This window comes from Carex rostrata, chromosome 14, assembly GCF_964058835.1.
Source record: "Carex rostrata chromosome 14, lpCarRost1.2, whole genome shotgun sequence".
Classification (NCBI taxonomy): domain Eukaryota; kingdom Viridiplantae; phylum Streptophyta; class Magnoliopsida; order Poales; family Cyperaceae; genus Carex; species Carex rostrata.
Window position 1 is genome coordinate 909,205 of NC_135931.1, and position 19,619 is coordinate 928,823.

The window sequence follows — 19,619 nt, forward strand, 5'->3', positions numbered from 1 at the left end:
ATTAGGTGCAAATTGAGTCCTTCATGGACTGCCAGACTAATTATATATCAAAAAGTTGTTGCATCCATCACAGGTTAGTATATTTCAAAATTTCACCTTTCTCATTTTATTTTCTCATAAATATTCATTTATATCCTATTGATTTTATACCTTGAGGAACAAGGACAACATGTCCAAAAACTTTTCATTTTTCAAGAGAGTTTAACTCTACCTCAATTGCACCTTTCTATTTTGGCCAATTATTTATTTGTCGACATTCTTTAATAAACTTCTAGTCATGATCCTCAATATTTTTTAGTGCTATATTATATACAAAAATATTATTGATATCAATTTCATCTCGGTTCCATCTTATTTCATTCATGATATAATTTATCGAGATATCTTTATTTTTATGAATTTCAGATACCTGAGTTTCTGCTGGAACTCCAATATTATTTATAAATTTGATTCTCTTATGGAGCTTTATCTGAAATTATCATATCCCGGATTTGACTATTTTCATTCTTTGCTCTCTTTTTTTGAGGATTTTTTTTTATCTTTGGAACCGATTGATCTTCCATGCTTCATGCGTGTTCTAATTAGTCTGTCCAACAGAGACATCGACTTTAATTGGAGCATTAGCAGCTGGTACATGTGATTTGGTCACTTTCTTTGCGTCTGTAATTGCGTTTGGCAATTTATTAGCTAATATTTGCAAATGAATTATCTTTTGAATATTTAGTTCACATTATTTAGTACGAGGATCAAAATAAGACAATGATAATTCATACTGATATATTTTTTCCAGCTGATAGTTTTTTCCCCCTAAGGTTGGGAATTTTTATTCATCAAAATCACAAATGACAAAATTAGCCATGAATAAATCTCCCATCAATGTTTCTAGATACTCTATTATATATGGAGATTCAAATTCAATATAAATTTCCAACTTTTTTTGATATCCTATTTTAGTGCGTTGTGGTGGAGCAATTAGAACATATACCGCACATTCAAAAATTCTTATATGAGAAATATTAGGTATGTGACCAAAAATCAATTATAATGGGGAAGTTTTATAATATCTAGTTGGCATGATGCAAATTAGTGTTGTTGCTTGTAAAATATCATGTCATCTACATGATGTTCAACATTAATTTAGACATTGTCTAGACCTATTTTCATAATTGGATAATCATAAAATTATGCTCTTTAATCAAATCAATTGAGCAAGTAATCTCGCAAACGCCAGGTTGCGATTTGATAATAAACATACATGTGATCATCTTGTTGATGCATCAATTAAAATCATAACATATTCAAATGGTTCACATGTTGAATATAATGTTTCACAAATATCATATTGTATACGTTCTAGAAATAAAATCAACACATAGAAATTCATCATATTAAAGAATCTTCTGGTTCTTTGATGAGTCTTCACATTAATTTTTTTTTCGCATCATTATTAATCCGGAATGACCCAACCGGTCATGCCAAACTATAAATATATTATTGTTTGTAAACTTTTGGTTGACAATAACATATGCTTTAATTATACTAATATATCTGTAGTACAAGTCGGAGGAAAAATAATTCATATCCCACTACTATTGGAATTAATTCTCTCATTTATTATTGTAATTAATTTAGATGATTTTTCATTCACAATTTGTGGTCTATAAATAAAGTATTTGTACTCTTGTATTGTACACATATGAGAAATGTATGAATAAAGAGATTGTCATATTTTTTTCTCTCTATCTTGTTTATTATTCTTTATGCTTGTTGATCTCTATTTTATAACACTTCCAACGAGATATCTTAATTATCCAGCATTTCTCTATCCATTAATTTGGACGGTACAAGTATTTCGTTTGGGTGGTAGACGAGACTTTTTTTTCTTCTTCGCTTCCATTTTATTAAGTTGGGAAGTAATTTTTTTCCTCTGTTTTGCCCTCCTCTCTTTTTACTTCTCCGGAAACAAATTCTTAGGAATTGCAGCGAATACGGTGCAGATTACTAGCTACACACTCTCTAGATTGTTACCAGAGTAGAACTAGGGTGCTCTTAAGCTCACCAAAGTGTTTGGTGAGCTTGACTCTAAAACCCATCAAATCAATTTCAAATGACGAATCCGAACCGTTAGAACCCGCCTACTTTACGTGTGATGCGTCTACATGTGAAATTTTTAAACATTCGAATTAGTTTAGTATAAAGTCAATTGGTCAAAATTAGAAGGTTAATAAATTAATTTTAGTGCATTCATTTTTTGAACGTTTTTTGACCGCTTAACTTTATACTAAATTAATTCGAATGTTTAAAAATTTCACATGTAAACACATCACACGTAAGGTAGGCGGATTTCAATGGTTCGGATTCGTCATTAGAAATTGATTTGATGGGTTTTAGAGTCAAGCTCACCAAACACTTTGGTGAGCTTAAGAGCACCCTAGTTCTATTCTTGTTACCACCCTCAACTGTTGGAAACATGTTGAAAATATCTTTTATCTCACTTGTAAATCAATTGTAAATGATGACATGATACTTGTATTTTAATTGTAGAGGTGTGAAATATTTATTAATTTAGTAAGACTATTAAATTAGTAACTTTTTTCTGAAAATATCATATGTTTTGTTTTGTAATTGTTTCACAAATGATATTATCATCTTCATCTGAATAATGAGTTAGGCTAATATGACACTAGTGTTATATCAAACTAAATAACACCACATCTTAAACCCTTAGATCTGCTTTAAGATTCGTACTATCCGCTTGTACTGTTCAAGCACTTCATTTTGTACGAATCTTAAAGCAGATCTAAGGGTTTAAGATGTGGTGTTATTTAGTTTGATATAACACTAGTGTCATATTAGCCTAACTCTTCAATAATTATAGAAAATTACTTTTTACTTATTCTGTCACGCTAATTAAATTTAAACTGATGTGGAAAAAATATTAAATTGCTGATGCAATAAGTAAATTCAATTTTTATAATTGTAGATTGTAGAAATAGAGGTACTTAAAATTTAAAATTTTAAGGCAAGCAGAGTTCTTTTTTTTTTTTAAAAGGGACTTCAAAAACAGCCAATTGTTTTATTAATCGAAAATAAAATAAAAAAGTATCGCTAAAGGGAATCACTTTGTTAGAAAATCAAAATCTAAGGAAAACAGAATGGTTTATTCCATTCAGATTGTGGCTGGACGAGATAAACCATCCCGTTACGTTATTTTTGATCTTAATTAGCGATCTAACCAAAAAAAAAAAGTTGAGGATTTTTTTTTCTGGTTAGCAAGATTAGCGGGACAATAATCTAGATGGAAAATTTTGTGCCATCCGAAAAACAGCATTATCAATTCGTTTTTTCTATATTTCAATTTTATAGTAAAACGATCTCCTTTCGTATACTTTATTTATTTATTTTCAATTAATAAAAAAATCGACAAAAACAGAGGTGGAGCCGTGCAGGTCGACTCGCTAAGGTTGTATTCCCCTTTTAGTATGTGACGAGTTGATAGTTCACCCATTCACATGTAGTCTCGTATAGTGTTTGGATCACGGGCAAGGCACGGGCACAGCGGGTATACGGGTACTACGGGCCGGGCATCACGGTTTTTTTTTTCAAAAACCCTGCTCTGCCCGTCTTATACCCGTGCCCGTTGTACCCGCGGGGGGCAGGGCGGTCCGGTCCGATTTTTTTAAACTTATTTAACTTTATAAAAACAAAATAATAAATAATAAATTATATCTCCATTGTGTTTCCACTTGTTCAGCAAGTTGCAGCATATTGTAATTTTTTTTCTCTAAAAGTTTTATTACAGCATTCTCTTCATATAACAAACTATGTAATTAGCAAGATGTACGTTTTGGAATATATATGAATATAAATATGACTTCTATTATTTCTTTAAAGAAATAATAGAAATTCGCACAATTTTTTTGTCTTTAAAAAGTCCCAGCAAAAATATGAAAAAAACATGAGAAATAATTCTGCACTATCCGACCAGGATCAGATGATTTTCAATAATTGTAAAAGGGGGTTTTATAATCGGCAACACCAAATGAACAATTTAATCCACAAAAGACAAAGTTGCAGCAAAATGATGTGGAAAAAATATTAAATTTAAACTGATGTGGAAAAAATATTAAATTGCTGATGCAATAAGTAAATTCAATTTTTATAATTGTAGATTGTAGAAATAGAGGTACTTAAAATTTAAAATTTTATGGCAAGCAGAGTTTAATTTTTTTTTTAAAAGGGACTTCAAAAACAACCAATTGTTTTATTAATCAAAAATAAATAAAAAAGTATCGCTAAAGGGGATCACTTTGTTAGAAAATCTAAGGAAAACAGAATGATTTATTCCATTCAGACTGTGGCTGGACAGGATAAACCATCCCGTTCCATTATTCTTGATCCTAATTAGCGATCTAACCAAAAAAAAAAAGTTGAATTTTTTTTTCTGATTAACGAGATTAGCGGGACAATAATCTAAATGGAAAATTTTGTACAGCATAATTAATTCGTTTTTTCTATATTTCAATTTTATAGTAAAGATCTCCTTTCGTATACTTTATTTATTTTATTTTCGATTAATAAAAAAATCGACAAAAACAGAGGTGGAGCCGTGCAGGTCAACTCGCTAAGGTTGCATTCCCCTTTTAGTTAGTCTCCTACACTGGCCACTGCAAATTGTGTATATCTTTCCAATTCACAAATATTTTGCATGGTATGGCTGTAATTAGAACTCCGCATCCTCTGCATTAACGCACTGTTTGAGTGTAGCTCCACTGTCTTTAAGATTCGTGTTTTAATGTAGCAAACGGATCAGATGTAAACTCATACGGTGCGGTAATGCAGAGATCGACATAGACCGTCTAACAAACACTCTCAACGTGGAATTCTGCCTCTGCTTCTGATCTCACTTCTCCTCTCTCTCGCTTCCAACGAACTCTTCTCTTTTTTCCGATGAAACTTCCAGCCTCCACCGCCGGAGGCACCACCGTCACCGACGCAGAATCTCTATTCCGCTCCAAAAAGATCTCCGAGATCCGTTCCATAGAAACCGCTACACGCCAAGACATCGACCGCAAAACTGATGAGCTTCGTCTCCTTGTCGGTCGGAGCTATCGAGACTTAATTGACTCCGCCGATTCCATTATGTTGATCCATTCCTCCTCACAATCCATTGCCTCCACGCTCTCCTCCATTTCATCCTCCCTCCAGTCTCTTTCCAGTCCGCCCAAATCACACCAAACTGTACCTAAAAATCCTAATAGATCCCGTTTGTATTCAGTCGCTGCTCGTGTGAAGTATGTAGTGGATACGCCGGAGCACATCTGGGGTTGCTTGGATGACCCGGATTCGTCAATGCTCCGGGAAGCTTCTGGAAGGTACCTCCGTGCCAGGCAAGTGCATTCGTTGCTTATGCAATCGACTGATCTGGATAGATTCCCTCTATTGAAGCATCAATGGCAGATTGTGAGAAGTTTTAAACTTCAGATCTCGCAACGTAGTCGTGACAGATTATCTGATCAGGGTTTGAGTCTCTCTTCTTATGCTGATGCACTAGCTGCAGTCTCTGTAATTGATGATTTAAACCCTAAAGAGATCCTGTCTTTGTTTCTGGATTCAAGGAAAGGCTGGGTCTTGCAAAAGCTGTCAAAATTTTCCTCAGATCCAGAGGTGAATTCTTCAACGGCGCTTTGTGACATTGCAAGTGTTATTAGGGCTAGCTTAGGTCATGTTGGTCAGCTCTTTCTTCTCGCTCTGAATGAAATGCCATTGTTTTACAAAACGGTTCTTGGGTCCCCACCTGGTTCGCAATATTTCGGTGGCATACCAAATCCCGAAGACGAGGTTTGGCTTTGGAAAGAGCACATGGAGAGGTTAGAAACTACAATGGTACTGATTGAGCATGAATATCTGGCTAGTACTTGTGCCTCATGGCTGCAAGATTGTTGTCGTGAAATTTTTGGGGACATTTCAGGAGGAGTGAAGCTGATCAATGCAATTGTAGATGGAGAAGGATTGGGTAGAAGTGAGAGGCTTGTAAAAGTTGTTTTAGATGGGAGGGAAGGACTAGAGGAGAGTTTAGAAATTTGGTTAAAGAGTGTGTTTGGCACCGAAACTGAATCCCCATGGGATCAAATTCGGGGTCTGATTTTGAAAGATTCAAAGGATATTTTAGAGGAGAGAATGGAGGAGGCACTTGTTAATAAAATGAAAGATATTGTGCATTTAGAATTTGAAAATCTTGGGAAATCTGTTAACTTGAGGGATGTGCTTGAGCAAATTTTTAGTGATACAAACGATGGCCAAAAAGGAGATTTCAATGCTTATTTGAAAAAGGTTCATGTGGATGGCGGGTTCTGGTTTTCAGAGTTGAAACAAAAGAAAGGTGGGATTTTGGCAAATTTGAAACCAATTTCTGATGAGAGTGATTTAAAAACCTGTCTGAGTTCTTATTTTGGGCCTGAGGTAACCAAAATAAGGGATGAAGTAGATAATAAATGCAAGGCTATATTGGAAGATGTATTGAGTTTTATTGAATCAAACAATTCAGGCTCAAGATTAAAGGAATTAGTGCCGTTTCTTCAAGATAAGTGTTATATTACCATATGCTCAATTTTAAAAGAACTTGAGGATGAGCTTCTGAAAATCTCCTCTTTGTTAGATACTGGTGGAATCTTACCATCGGTGATTGTAGAGAGATCTCTCTTTATAGGCCGTCTATTGTTTGCATTGCGGTACCACTCTAATAACATACCACTGATACTTGGTACACCGAGGCAGTGGGTCAGAGACAGTGTTACCAATTCATCTCCTCTGACAAAACAAGGCTCTCCATTTACGCCTAGAAGGTACTCTTTTGACAGCCCCAGAATCTCAAATAGATCTATTATGGAAAACCATAGAAGACAAACACTTGCAGCTGTGGCAGCTCTTTTTGGTTCGGATTTCAAATCCAACCCAAAACTTGATGAGCTCAATAAGACCTTGCAGATGCTTTGTATTAAGGCACATGGTGTTTGGATTAATTGGGTTTCTAAGGAGCTATCAAATATGCTCTTGCTAGATCTTCAGAGGGATGATGCTTTGTCGGCCTCAACTCCTTTAAGGGTATTATTTGTTTGGGCAATAAAATATATATTTTTTATTTAAACACGGGTTTGCACCTAACTGTTTAATTATCAAATTGATAACAAAGCATTGAATCTATCATGAAGTATCAGTTTATTCATAAACTCAATAGAAAATAGAGCATTGTCATTATTGTCCCTATATGAGACCTGACTGGTAGGATGCAGCACGTACCGATACTATGTCTGACGAAGCCACCTGTTGCACGTGTCCACAATAAAAAATGTTGATCAATAGCATATTTGACTGTACAATTGCTACTGTATACAAGTTATGAGACTAAAATTCCTGACTGGCAGTACGGTAGCTGTTTTTTACCTTAACATATGCAAACTATGTGCATGTTAGTTTTTATATTTCTTGGTAGTGTTAGTGGCCATTCTTAATACCTTATGTTTCTCTTTGGCTTTTCTCCAGGGCTGGGAGGTAACTATGGTAAAGCAAGAGTCAAGTGATGGTCCGCTAGAATTACAATTAGCTCTTCCTTCGATGCCTTCCCATTATGTAATTTCGTTTCTTTACCTGGCATGCTTAGAGATTCACAGAATAGGAGGGCACATCCTCGACCGAATCATATTGCAAAATTTTTCTTGGGAGCTGCTTGACAAGGTTTTTTCCTCATTGATGTTGTGGAACTCCTTTATACACTTGTCCTTATATTATACATTCTTTTTCATTGTGCAACTGTCTCAATTTTGCAACAGGTTGTGAAAATTTATGAGAACTTTTTCGAGACAACAGAATCAAGCAAATCTAGGGTTTCAGAAAAAGGGCTGTTACAAATTTTGCTCGACCTACGTTTCATTGGCGACGTCCTCTCAGGGGGAAAAAATCCTTCAACTAATGGTTCAGATGCATCCCTAAAACAAGATCAACTATCTCAAGCTACAGTCATGAAGGTTCCATTTAGGAGGCGGCAATCAATTCTCCATTCAGATTCCCCTGCTGCTGTACCTGTTTCAAAGTTGATCAACAAGTTTTCAGCTAGACTTGACCCGATTGACTGGGCTATGTAAGCTGCAGAAAAATTAAGGAAGAAAATTTGGATGTTATTCAATGCTATATGCGTAACTATTTGCTATGTGAAACAGGTACGAGCCATATCTGTGGGAGAATGAGAAGCAATCATACATGTCTTATGTGGTTTTATTTGGTTTCTTGGTTCAACTAAATCGAATGTACACTGATGTGGTTCAGAAGTCGCCAACAAAATCAAATACAGGTTTGAATATAATGAGATGTTCTCAAGTTCCGAGATTCAAGTACCTTCCGATCAGGTACTCATTTAAAATCTCTACAATTTTTTTTTTATTGATTGATGCTGATGAGTAGAAATTAATGTAATATTGCATCTTATTTCCTAAATTAAATTTCAGTGCTCCTGCTTTATCTTCAAGAGCTGTGCATAAGTCACCTTTACAAACTTCATCTGACGACACAACTTCTAGAAGCCCATACAGGTCATTTTCTAGTGATGTGGTACCTCAAAATTCGGAGTTCGATGATGGTGCCACTTTTGGTACTCCCTTACTCAAGTCATTCATGACCCAGGTACACGTTCCCTCAAAATTTTTACTGAGAGTCGTGCTAACAATCATCCAAGGCAATTTTGCCTCGGGCTCGCCTATGAAAATGTCACTGTCATATGTGGTAACCATGTATTATATATTCAGGAAAGTCTATTAGGAGTATTTCCAATCATGTTATGAGTTAATAAGCCTTGGTTAACCAACCCTCAATTTGTTGACTTCAATTAACGTAATTAATCTCAGATTACCTCATTGAGCATAAACTGGTCTCTGGAAAATAAACAGGAAAACAAAGCAAGGTTTAATGGAAAATGAATTGATCTCCTTTTTGCTGTATTTGTTGAAATAACCAGATGGGGAGCAAATTTGGGGAGAGCACCTCAAGATTAGGTTCAATGCTTTCTGACGGCCAGGTTACTAGGCTAAAGGACAGATCATTGTCTTCTTTTGGTGACATTATCCCAGGATCTGCTGCTGGCCTCCTCTCTTCTCTGACATCTGGGGCTCGTTTTGACTCGTAGATACTAGCTAAAGAATACAACAGCACACTGTGGGATCAGAACTGTAGGAGAGATGGATATGTGGATTGTGAGGTTCTTGCTGACATGAAAGCTGCTCTGGCACATTTGTCTGTATCCAAGTGTTGGTTGGTACACTTCTATGTTGTTGGTACACTTTTATCTGGTGATATATATTGAATTTGTTCGTTTTTTTTTTTCCCTCTATGTTAGACAAATTGAGACAGTTTTGGGGAGAGGTTGTAAAGAGCATGTGAAATTTAGTTTTGTTTTGTTTTCTTGGTTTATTTGTAGTTCCATCCCTGTAATATTACGAGCGAGCATATAAGTTGATGCTATTTCTACTTCATTTGTAACTAATTTTTCCATCTTTTATATTGGAACTTGGTGGTGACAAGAACACCTTATCCTCGAGAGGAGATGCTTTAAATCTGCTGGTTTTCATTTGACAAGTGCTTTTTAACTGTCTTTTGTGTTGCCTGTTGCGGCATTAAAGAGTCGATTTATTGGGTATCAAGAGAATGGTGTATTGAGAAAAATAAATAAAATATTGAACATTTTTCCTAATAAGATATAAGTGAATTGCAAAATAAGAATTAAATACAGAAAAACCAAATACATCATTTATGCAGAGCAGTGTCACTGGTTTTTTAAGAGAAATATAAATCAGTCCTAAATCAATTAATTAGATCTGAGCAGCCTTTGGATCTCATCTCCTCGAAGGTCTTTAGCCATGGACCCCATTTAGGCGTGAGGTGGCATCAGCCACCAGAGTCCAGAAGAGTCATTTTTTTGTCAAAAGAAAAGGAAAAAAAGAAAAGAAATAATAATAAGTGAAAATCTTTTTTAACCCCGGTGGCTTTCCCCCCTCCGCATCTCCAAACTCTTTAGCCTTTTGCAAGATGGAGATAGACGGAGACAAAGAGGAAGATGGAGAAGAAGACAGAGGGAGATGGAGATGGTTATGCCAATTGAATTCCAACAACAACATAAACACTAGATTAAATATCATGAATATCAATTTCAACACTATAAATATCAAAAAACTAGCCTTGAATTTTATGACAAATACACACGTATCTCATCTAAGAGATCATGAGTTTGAAATCTAGATTGACAAAATCCTTTGTTATAATAATAAAAATTTATAAAGAATTAATGTTCGGTAGCTTGACTTCTAACTCTTTCATTAAAAAAACACTATAAACACTAGCATCAATTTTAATAAAACAAAAGCGTTAATAATATGAACATCAAGATTAAGTAATATAAACTGCAATTTCAACGCTATAAATACCAGTCATATTAACTCTAGCATGTTCTTTATCATACAGTAATAGTATAAATTTATGTTTTAAACAATATATAAACACTGATTTTACCTTGTTAATTAAGTGGAACATTTATTTTTTTATTTTTTTGTTTACCTTTACAATATTTTGAATGACTAACCTGACCACATACGGATACGGTAAACATATTTGCTAGCAGCCCCAAAAGGCAAAAAGAAATAAGCATCCCAGTCCCACCAACCAAAATGTTACAACTTACAACCACCAAATTCATGAAAATGACTACAACAGTCATACTCATACATACTAAGATAAAGATATTAAACTGACTTTACAACCATTACTTCATTCATCACCTATCTTTTTAATCAAACAAAGATAAAGATTAATCTTTTTCCTTTCCAAAATCCCCAGTAATATTCCCACACCCATACGTCTGGTCTGTATCTTCTCATCCAAAATTCCAAATTTCGGGTAAAGATATTAACAGAGTAGTTTTGACTTCATACAGCTCACTCACTATGGAATCAAAACTGTACTACATATGGTTTTGCGCTTTATGAAGAGAAAAGCTCTCTGTTAAAATCTTTATCCCAAATTTTCACCCGCGCAAATAGTACGCCTCTAATAATTTCATATAAAATGAAAAAGGAAAACAAAAAACAAAACCTTTCTTTCCCGACTTGAAAGGGAGTCGTCTCCGTTCTTTCAATACTTATCTACATAAATAAGTGGTTGTCTAACCGATGTCTCCGGTCGCCGGAGTAACCTCCGTCTCCAACCACTCTTTTCTTGCAGACGATGTGCCGTGGCGATCAACTTCCGCCGGGATGAAGTCGGTGCCACGAATCCACAACAGCCCTGTGCTTCGCGTCCCCCAAAACCCTACCTCCGCTTACGCTATTCAAGTCATGAAGGTATCCTCTTCAGTCTTCCCTCTCTGTGCGCCTTTTGTGCTCTTTTGGTTGAAACCCTTAACACTCTTTTTGTTCTTTTCTCCAATTGTCCTGGATCGAGGTAACCTAGGCTAGGATTCCTTATTTTCGAAATTGTATATTTTAAGTATTATCAGTAACTGGGAATTGAACAGTTTGACTCAAGCAGTACATAAAAGGATATCTGTTGTACTCAAAATTGCATTTTTTTTTATGCGTTCCAGAGAGCCTGAATCAAGTTATTAGCATTGATTTATTGAATTATTGATATTGCCATGTCCATACAAAGTGTTGCTTTTCTGAATTAAGGTAATGGGCTGAAATTGGGTTTTTGTTTTCAGCATCCAAATCCAATAAGGGAAGGGTTTGCACTGGAGGCTCAGTTGGAAGCCGCAGGCCCAGAGTGCATTGTACCAGGACAGGTGGCTCCAGTGAGGCTTCTCGGTCTAAAAGTGAGAATCTCTTAGATTTAGTTCTTAAAAGAATCCCATGCAAGGTTTCTCTTATGAATTGGCTGGCTCATAAGTATAAAATGGTGCCAGTATCTTCTTGTATTAGAATCATACCAGTTGAGAAACCCAATTGGAAGTGGCTTCTTCTTCTTCAACCAACAAGGGCCGAGCAAAAAAATATCGTACCATGGGGCGTAATCTTACAATTATTTTGAATTACAGGAATATCTTTTATAACATACTGTTAATTTGTTGAAGGCCAAGTATATTGGCCCTACCAACCTAGGCTCCTAATACAGTACACACCCAAAACCATGTCAGAAACCCCCATTTCTCTTGCTATTTAGTTAAATTGGAAAGTGTACTATTTTATTGTCTCAAGGGAAGCCAGTGCCTCCGCATATGAGGCGATATAACTCTTCCCCTCGCTTGCGGGCTTCAACTAAAAAAAAAAAAATTCTGCCCCTGTCAATTAATCAAGTATTCTGTTGGTATGTTGAGAGTTTGATCATTTCTTTTTGTAATTGCTTCGGGTTATGGGAGGAATAAATAAGATCATAAAGGTGCCAATGATATGTTTGTTCTATGTAGGTGTGGCCTATTGATGTAAACTTGAAGTTTATGAAACCCGTCAATCAACAGTTGATGTCTGTTGGAAAGGTAGGTAGTTATCTATGAACAATTTATTGTGAATATACTTGTTCTTTTTTTACCAGACTTTGGAGAGTTGTTTGATAATCACAATAAATCCACATTAATACCAACTAAAAACTAGTTTAGGCAAACAACTAATAGAAAATAAGAACTCTAGCCAGTTTGGATTCCATATACCAAGATCCAGTGGCGGAACCATGTTGAAGGAATTGGATCAATTAATCCCCACTTTTTTTTTTCAATTTTTTTGTACTTGTGGCTTATTTTCTATATAATTTAGAGTAAAATGTCATAATAGTGTAAAATTGATCCCCATTCACAGCACAAAATTTTTATATGATTGATCCCATTCACGTTTTGACCCCCATAGTTTGAACTCTGCCCCTGCCAATATCTGAGATAGATATTTTATTTGGTTTATTTATATACTAAGCTGATAATTTGTTTTCTTCATTTTAGTTTTGACAAAAGTTTTCTTCACTTTGTTACCTTTTTATACAAAACAGTTCATGGATTCAGCTTTCAATCCCATGAATGCTTCAACTATTGAAGAAAGGTAAGCATCCTGGCAGCATGGAGCTGTAAATAATACTTAATTTCATATCTAATGAAGAGAAGCCATTATGGCATTTTAGACAGGCTTTTTATGCATATATCATATATGGAGGCGACTAAAATGTCAATGCTTGTAGTGTGTATAAGTTTTTGTTTTCTTTTTGCAAAACATGTTTTGTTATGATAGCCTGATAGGGAACTTGAAGAGAAAAAAAAAAAAAAAAAAAAATCCAAGTCTATATGCTCTAAATTTGTTATGGGTCAGAAAATTGAAGTTAAATCAATTTGGGCTTTTGGGCTTAGACCTTTCTGGGATTGTAATCTTAGTTTTGTGGGCTATAAGCCCAATAATAAAAAAAATGATCACATTCAAATCTTGTTTCTTTCTTTTGGATAATGATCTAGTTAGATAAAATAAAAAACAAGTGGCTACAAGAAAACTAATTTTAAAGATTTAAATTAATTTCCCATAATCAATTTGTGGCATACGATAAAGTTTGGTGACATTCAACTATTTTCATCTGTGAATTTCTATATTGGGAGCTCACACGTCGCTATTATTGATTACGAAGTATGAATTTGTAAGATGCCAAATCGAATATTTCATCCTTCAAAGATGAACAATATTTTCTTAATAACATATGAAAATATTGAAAGATGCTTTCTTAGGAGTCCGGATAGCTACATATTTGACTCAGATCAAGTCAACAAATCAATCAATCATTGAATAATGTGAACATTACAAAAGTATAAAATATTTGCATACTGGTCCCTACTTATCGTCATTGACCGTATTAAGAAAAGGATGTATTTTTTTATTAATAAATATCAGTTTATTTGTTTTGAATTTTTTTTTCTTTCTTTATAGTCTTAGATGCATCCCGTTTAGTTTCTCTTCCAAAATTTGAAGCTGAAAATGAATTTGCTAATTTTCTTTAAAAAGTGACAGAATTAACTTTTGTGGAAAGAGTTGACAAAGTTCACTTTATGAAAATTATAAAAATTAAATTGCATAAAGGAAACTTTTCCTAGATAACATCATTGAAGAAAAAAGTGAAGAGAAATAGTGGATTAAAGGTGATAATAGGGACGTCATTGAAAAAAGTCCCTTGATCGTTGTTAATGTCCAGCACTTTTTATTTTTCCTTTTCTTTTGTTAACATTCATACTTAGGCCCTGTTCGGTTGCACCAGTGGGAATAGGAATGGGTACGGGAATAAAAAATTTTGAACTGAAAAATACTGTTCACGTGGGAAAAAAAAATTCAGTCTGAGTGAATTTTCATTTTCCCACGTGAACAGTGATTTTCACGGTGCAGCCGAACAGGCCCTTAGTTTCTTCAGAAATCAATATTTAGTGCACGTACTTTTTTTTTTTTTTTGTTAATTTCGTTATTAAGTTGGAGTTTAAAAAATAATTCACAATTAAAAAATATTTTGAGTGTGATACTATGTTATTATATGTAAGTTTTGTCGGAAAGGAGAATCAATTTTGGTCTAAGGCAATGTTCTTTGTGTAGGAAATTGTGAAATATGATAAAACGATTTCTTGCGACTATAAGTTGAGAAACTTAGATTCTATTTTTTTTCGGAAAATAATTTTGCGAATAAAAATAAGCACTTCCGATGACAAAAAGACACATAATTATTATACTTTCTCAAAATATTTTAACACTTAATTTTATTATTGTATTCAGCCCATGTTATATTCATAATGCATGTATCTTTACTCTTTTTTTTTTTTTTTGAAGATTAGATAGCTTGCGCCATTATTAATATATTGACAAGAAAACAAAATATTTACAAGGTCTCTATGCACTTAATTATGTAGCTCTGACCAGAAAATATTGTGCGTGATTTGGGGAGCCCAGATAGGGTTCAATTGGTGCCATCCTAGACAGGTAAAGCTAACAAAGTAACAATCAGCATTTGATCGCTATTAAGTGCGTCAATTGCTTGTCACCTTTCACATTGGTCCCGGATCTTTTGCTTTTTGCCTTTCAAAGTATCTCCTTATGCAATCAACTTTTTTTCTTTATATTTTCTTTTCAAATCGATACCCTAGGCCCCACCTGTTCCAGATATATCCCTTCTTCTTCTTTTTCTTTTTTTTTCTTTTTTTTTTTTGCCTCAGAAAGAATTGCAATCAGCCAGAAAAATTATGCCGCTCTCTATATGATTCTATGACAATATAATTATTTTGATAATATTAAATTTAATTTAAAAGATTGAATAATTTTTTTAAATATATTATTGAAAATATAAATAGCTTATCTTTCAAATCTCATGTAATTTGAATGCCGTTTAATTATTTATCAACTGTAATAATATTAAAACTACGATGACTCCGATAAATCGTAAAAATACACAAAATTTTATTGTTTTCTATAGAATGACATATGTTTTTTAAATTCTATATATGAGAATTATCAATATTAATTAAGTAACAGAGATAGCTATTTCTATGACAATATAATTATTTTGATAGTATTAAATTAAATTAAATTTAAGAGATTGAATAATTTTTTTTAAATATATCATTAAACATAAAATTACTATCTTTTAAATCTCATATAATTCGAATGCCTTTTAATTATTTATCAACTGTAATAATATTAAAATTACATGACTCTGATAAATCGTAAAAATTACACAAAATTTTATCGTTTTGTACAGATATGACATATATGTTATGTAATTTAAATTTTATATTTGGTAATTATCAAAAATTAAATAATTAACAGCTATTCGTATTATTTTTTGTCAGCTATTCTAAAATATTTGCGGTGGTGCCTTATTAATATGTGTATGGTGCTATTGCGGCTAGCCAGTAGGGAATATAATATAGTTTTTTTTTTTTTTTTTTCTTCATCAAGTCGCATCGGTCCACAAGTGCTTGCTACAATTGTAGGTCCCATTTTTTTATTTGTAGCATTGAAAAAGTTTTTTTTATTTTTTTTATTTGCATCATAAAATAATACTCAAATTACATTAAATTTGATTGTTAGGCTATCTATATGTCCAATAATATACCTATAAATTACTTTCTATTTATCAATTTTATTTTATTTTTTTAATATTTATTGACAAAATTGTTAAAATAATTATTGTCAAGAGATCAAGTGATTTTCTACCTATCTAAAAAACACCCTAGTTTACCAAGTGATTTTAATTATTTTTCACAGAATTTTAATGCTTGCAATAATTACTAGAATTTTAATTATTGCAAACACCCTAGTTTATTCAATCACTTGGTAAACTTACATAATTTTAATTATTGTTATAGAATCACTTGGTAAACTTAAGAACACCCTAGTTCTACTTTATTATTAAGGAAACCATGTTTTATGAAAAGGAATCAATAACTTTTGAGGATGTGAAAAATAATTTGTTGGCCAAGTCTAACATCGATAGTGATCTGATAAGGGCTGAGAATGACCACCAACATGTTGGTTTGATTGTTGATGATGGGAGACAAAAAAGAAAACAACTTGACTTCATCATCGACTTATTCAAGATCTAAGTACAAGAACCTAATTTGCAACTATTGCAAGAAAAAATAACACATCAAGACCGATTGTTTCAAGCTCAAGAATAAATAGAAGACAAACCAAAATGATACTTATTTCAGCGATGCTAGCTAGTTTTGCTGAAATTCAAGATTTATTTTGGGAGTTATTTTTGAATTTTGTTTCAAGGTGAGATTTCAAGTCAATAGGATGATGATTGTTGTGTATGTCTCTCATCTCACCATCTATTTACTGCAAGTTTGATTTAGTAGAGTATCAGATATAGCAATTTTATATTTGACAAGCTATGTTAAGGAGGAAGTTTTTTGGCATTTAGTTTGTAGAGTATTTTATGAAGAAGTTATAAGTTTCTCGTTTTAGAGAATTTATATTGTTATAAATAAATTATTTGTACTTTATATAATATGAAATAAAAAAATAAAATCGAGCTTTCACATAAAATTTTATCTATTGTTTCTCTTTTAATTCTGACTTCTTTTTAAAAACCTAACAAATGAATACAAAATAGAACTTATTCGTTATCCTAATCTACAAGTCAATTTTTTTTTCTTATCAATATTCTTATTTAATAATTTAACGAAATATTTTAATTTGTATTCGGTTGGGTGAATATGATATTGGTTGGATAAAATGGACTTCATTGAAACTGTAGAGCCATTAAAGAAAAAGGCCTAAAAAAAGCAAATTTTTGACAAGTTGGATTGTGATGCATGATCAATCAAAGATTCCGCAATAATAATAAAAAGAGGAGCTATATAGATCCGTCTATCTTTTTCTTTTTCTAAATTGGTGATACTTCAAAATTGACAATCCCATTGGTATTCAGATCAACACGTACCAGAAAATTTAAATTTGATTATGCAAACCCAAACTAAGAAATCAAATTAAGTGTAATTTGCAACTTTTGATTTTCATCATATATAGGATGTAAAAAAGAAATTCCCTATTTGTGTTATTTATGGCCGTGGATGTAGACTCTATCAGCTATGATCGATGCATTTTTTAGTGGACAAATCATGCAAAGTGTATAAATCATTCAGAAAGGGGTCCAAAGAATTGATTTCACACGCATAAACAACGGCTACAATTTAAAAACTACAATGCACTTGATGAGATGCAAACACCAATCTTTATTTTTAAGTTATAACAATGATTATTAATGCCAATATATATGTAAAACCACTTGACTAGAAATTTTATGTAATGGTTATTTTAAATGCCTGTAATTAGTTTCAATACTGTCCTAATTAGAATAGCATAATTATACATCCATATAAAATGTGGATTTGATTTGATCTAATTCGGAAATTATTTGAAATTATCTGGTCATTCCTCTTTCACGTAATTAATTAAAAATACTGCTTAAAGCAGTGACCGCCTTTAGACGTAATTTCTCAATCGCCTATGACGATATCGCCGCTCCCCTTCCACCCACCGCTCCAGTTCACCTTTTGACTCTATATTGTCTATTTGTTTGAGCAAGTACTTTTATCTAGTGGATCTAATTACCGTTTTCAGTGTTTTCGCTTAGTGAATCTGGCCACCGCTCTTTGCTTCGTCCTCTGTCTGAGCAGGTGCTTCCCCTTAGTGAATATAGCCACTGTTCTCGGTATTTCCGCATAGTGAATCTAGACACCGCTCCTCGCTTCCTTCACCACCTCGTCTCTTCATTACGGAGATCTTATTATCCAAGACAAGCGATTCGCTTTTTCTTATTTCTCCTTTTCTTAAGTTTTCCTTTCCCTCTTTGGCAATAAAATAGTGGATGGACAGAGAGATATACACATAGTTACTTATTTTGACGTGATAATTATATGTACTTTATATTTATACTAACATTTGATATGGTAGTCCTCCAATAAAAAAACTTTATTGGCATTTGGAAACAATTAAAGTAAAATTTTTCTGAAAATGACAGCACAAATAATAGGAGCAGGAATTTGAAGTCGAGGACAAGTTAAGAATTGCTCAAGACTAATTTACTTTTAACTCAAGGACGAAACTAGATTTTCGAATTATAGAAGTCAAATACAAGATGTGAGTCAATCATATAAAAAATTTCTATAAAAAATAATAGTTAATTTTATAACATCATGACATTTTACTCTAAATTATATTAAAAGTTATAAATAAAAACAAAAATTTGAAAAAATAAAATAAGAAACATTTAATCCCATTCCTTTGAACTAGGTCCGCCTCTGTTTTGAGTTTTGACTAGTCAACTAATACCACAATTATTAATTGATCTTCCACGTTACTGTTTCCACAAAACAAAATTCAGTAGTGTAATCTTGACTTCTCTATGAATATATATATATTTTGTCAGAAGACTCAGAGCGAGTCAACAATTATACTCTACACATATTCGATTGTCATTATTAGTATATAATCAACATTTCACAAGCAGGAATTAACGCCCCTATGTAAATGACTCAAACTTTTCTCCCGCTCTGGGCTTCAAAATCTTCAGAACCAGCCCTGCTCTTTGACAATAAAATAGTCGGTGGACAGAGAGATATACACATAGTTACTTATTTTGATGTGATAATTACATGTACTTTATATTTATACTAACATTTGATATGGTAGTCCTCCAATAAAAAAAGTTTATTGGCATTTGGAAACAATTAAAGTAAAATTTTCTGAAAATGGTATTTGGAGCAGGAATTTGAAGTCGAGGGCAAGTTAAGAATTGCTTAAGACTAATTTACTTTTAACTCAAGGACGAAATTAGACTTTTGAATTATAGAAGTTAAATACAGAATGTGAGTCAATCATATGAAAAATTTCTATAAAAAATAATAGTTAATTTTACAACATGACATTTTACTCTAAATTATATTAAAAGTTATAAATAAAAACAAAAATTTGAAAAAAATAAAATAAGAATCATTTAATCCCATGCCTCTGTTTTGATTAGTCAACTAATACCACAATTATTAATTGATCTTCCACGTTACTGTTACCACAAAACAAAATTCAGCAGTGTAATCTTTACTTCTCTGTGAATATTTTTTTGTTTTTGTCAGA

General features: G+C 33.0%; 2 protein-coding genes across 2 annotated transcripts; both read left to right on the plus strand.

Annotated features, from left to right (window-relative positions):
• Nucleotides 1–4,882: 4,882 nt before the first annotated feature.
• Nucleotides 4,883–9,532, plus strand: LOC144565064 (Vps51/Vps67 family (components of vesicular transport) protein). Its single transcript, XM_078314693.1, has 6 exons — nt 4,883–7,104; nt 7,543–7,734; nt 7,830–8,137; nt 8,217–8,402; nt 8,502–8,676; nt 9,008–9,532. Exons 1-6 carry the CDS (start codon nt 4,951–4,953, stop codon nt 9,173–9,175), a joined length of 3,183 nt encoding a protein of 1,060 aa, XP_078170819.1. The 5' UTR covers nt 4,883–4,950; the 3' UTR covers nt 9,176–9,532.
• A 1,527-nt stretch (nt 9,533–11,059) lies between these two features.
• LOC144565431 (uncharacterized) lies at nt 11,060–13,337 on the plus strand. The gene is made up of 4 exons (XM_078315189.1): nt 11,060–11,381; nt 11,741–11,851; nt 12,443–12,511; nt 13,012–13,337. Exons 1-4 carry the CDS (start codon nt 11,211–11,213, stop codon nt 13,063–13,065), a joined length of 405 nt encoding a protein of 134 aa, XP_078171315.1. The 5' UTR covers nt 11,060–11,210; the 3' UTR covers nt 13,066–13,337.
• Nucleotides 13,338–19,619: the final 6,282 nt, after the last annotated feature.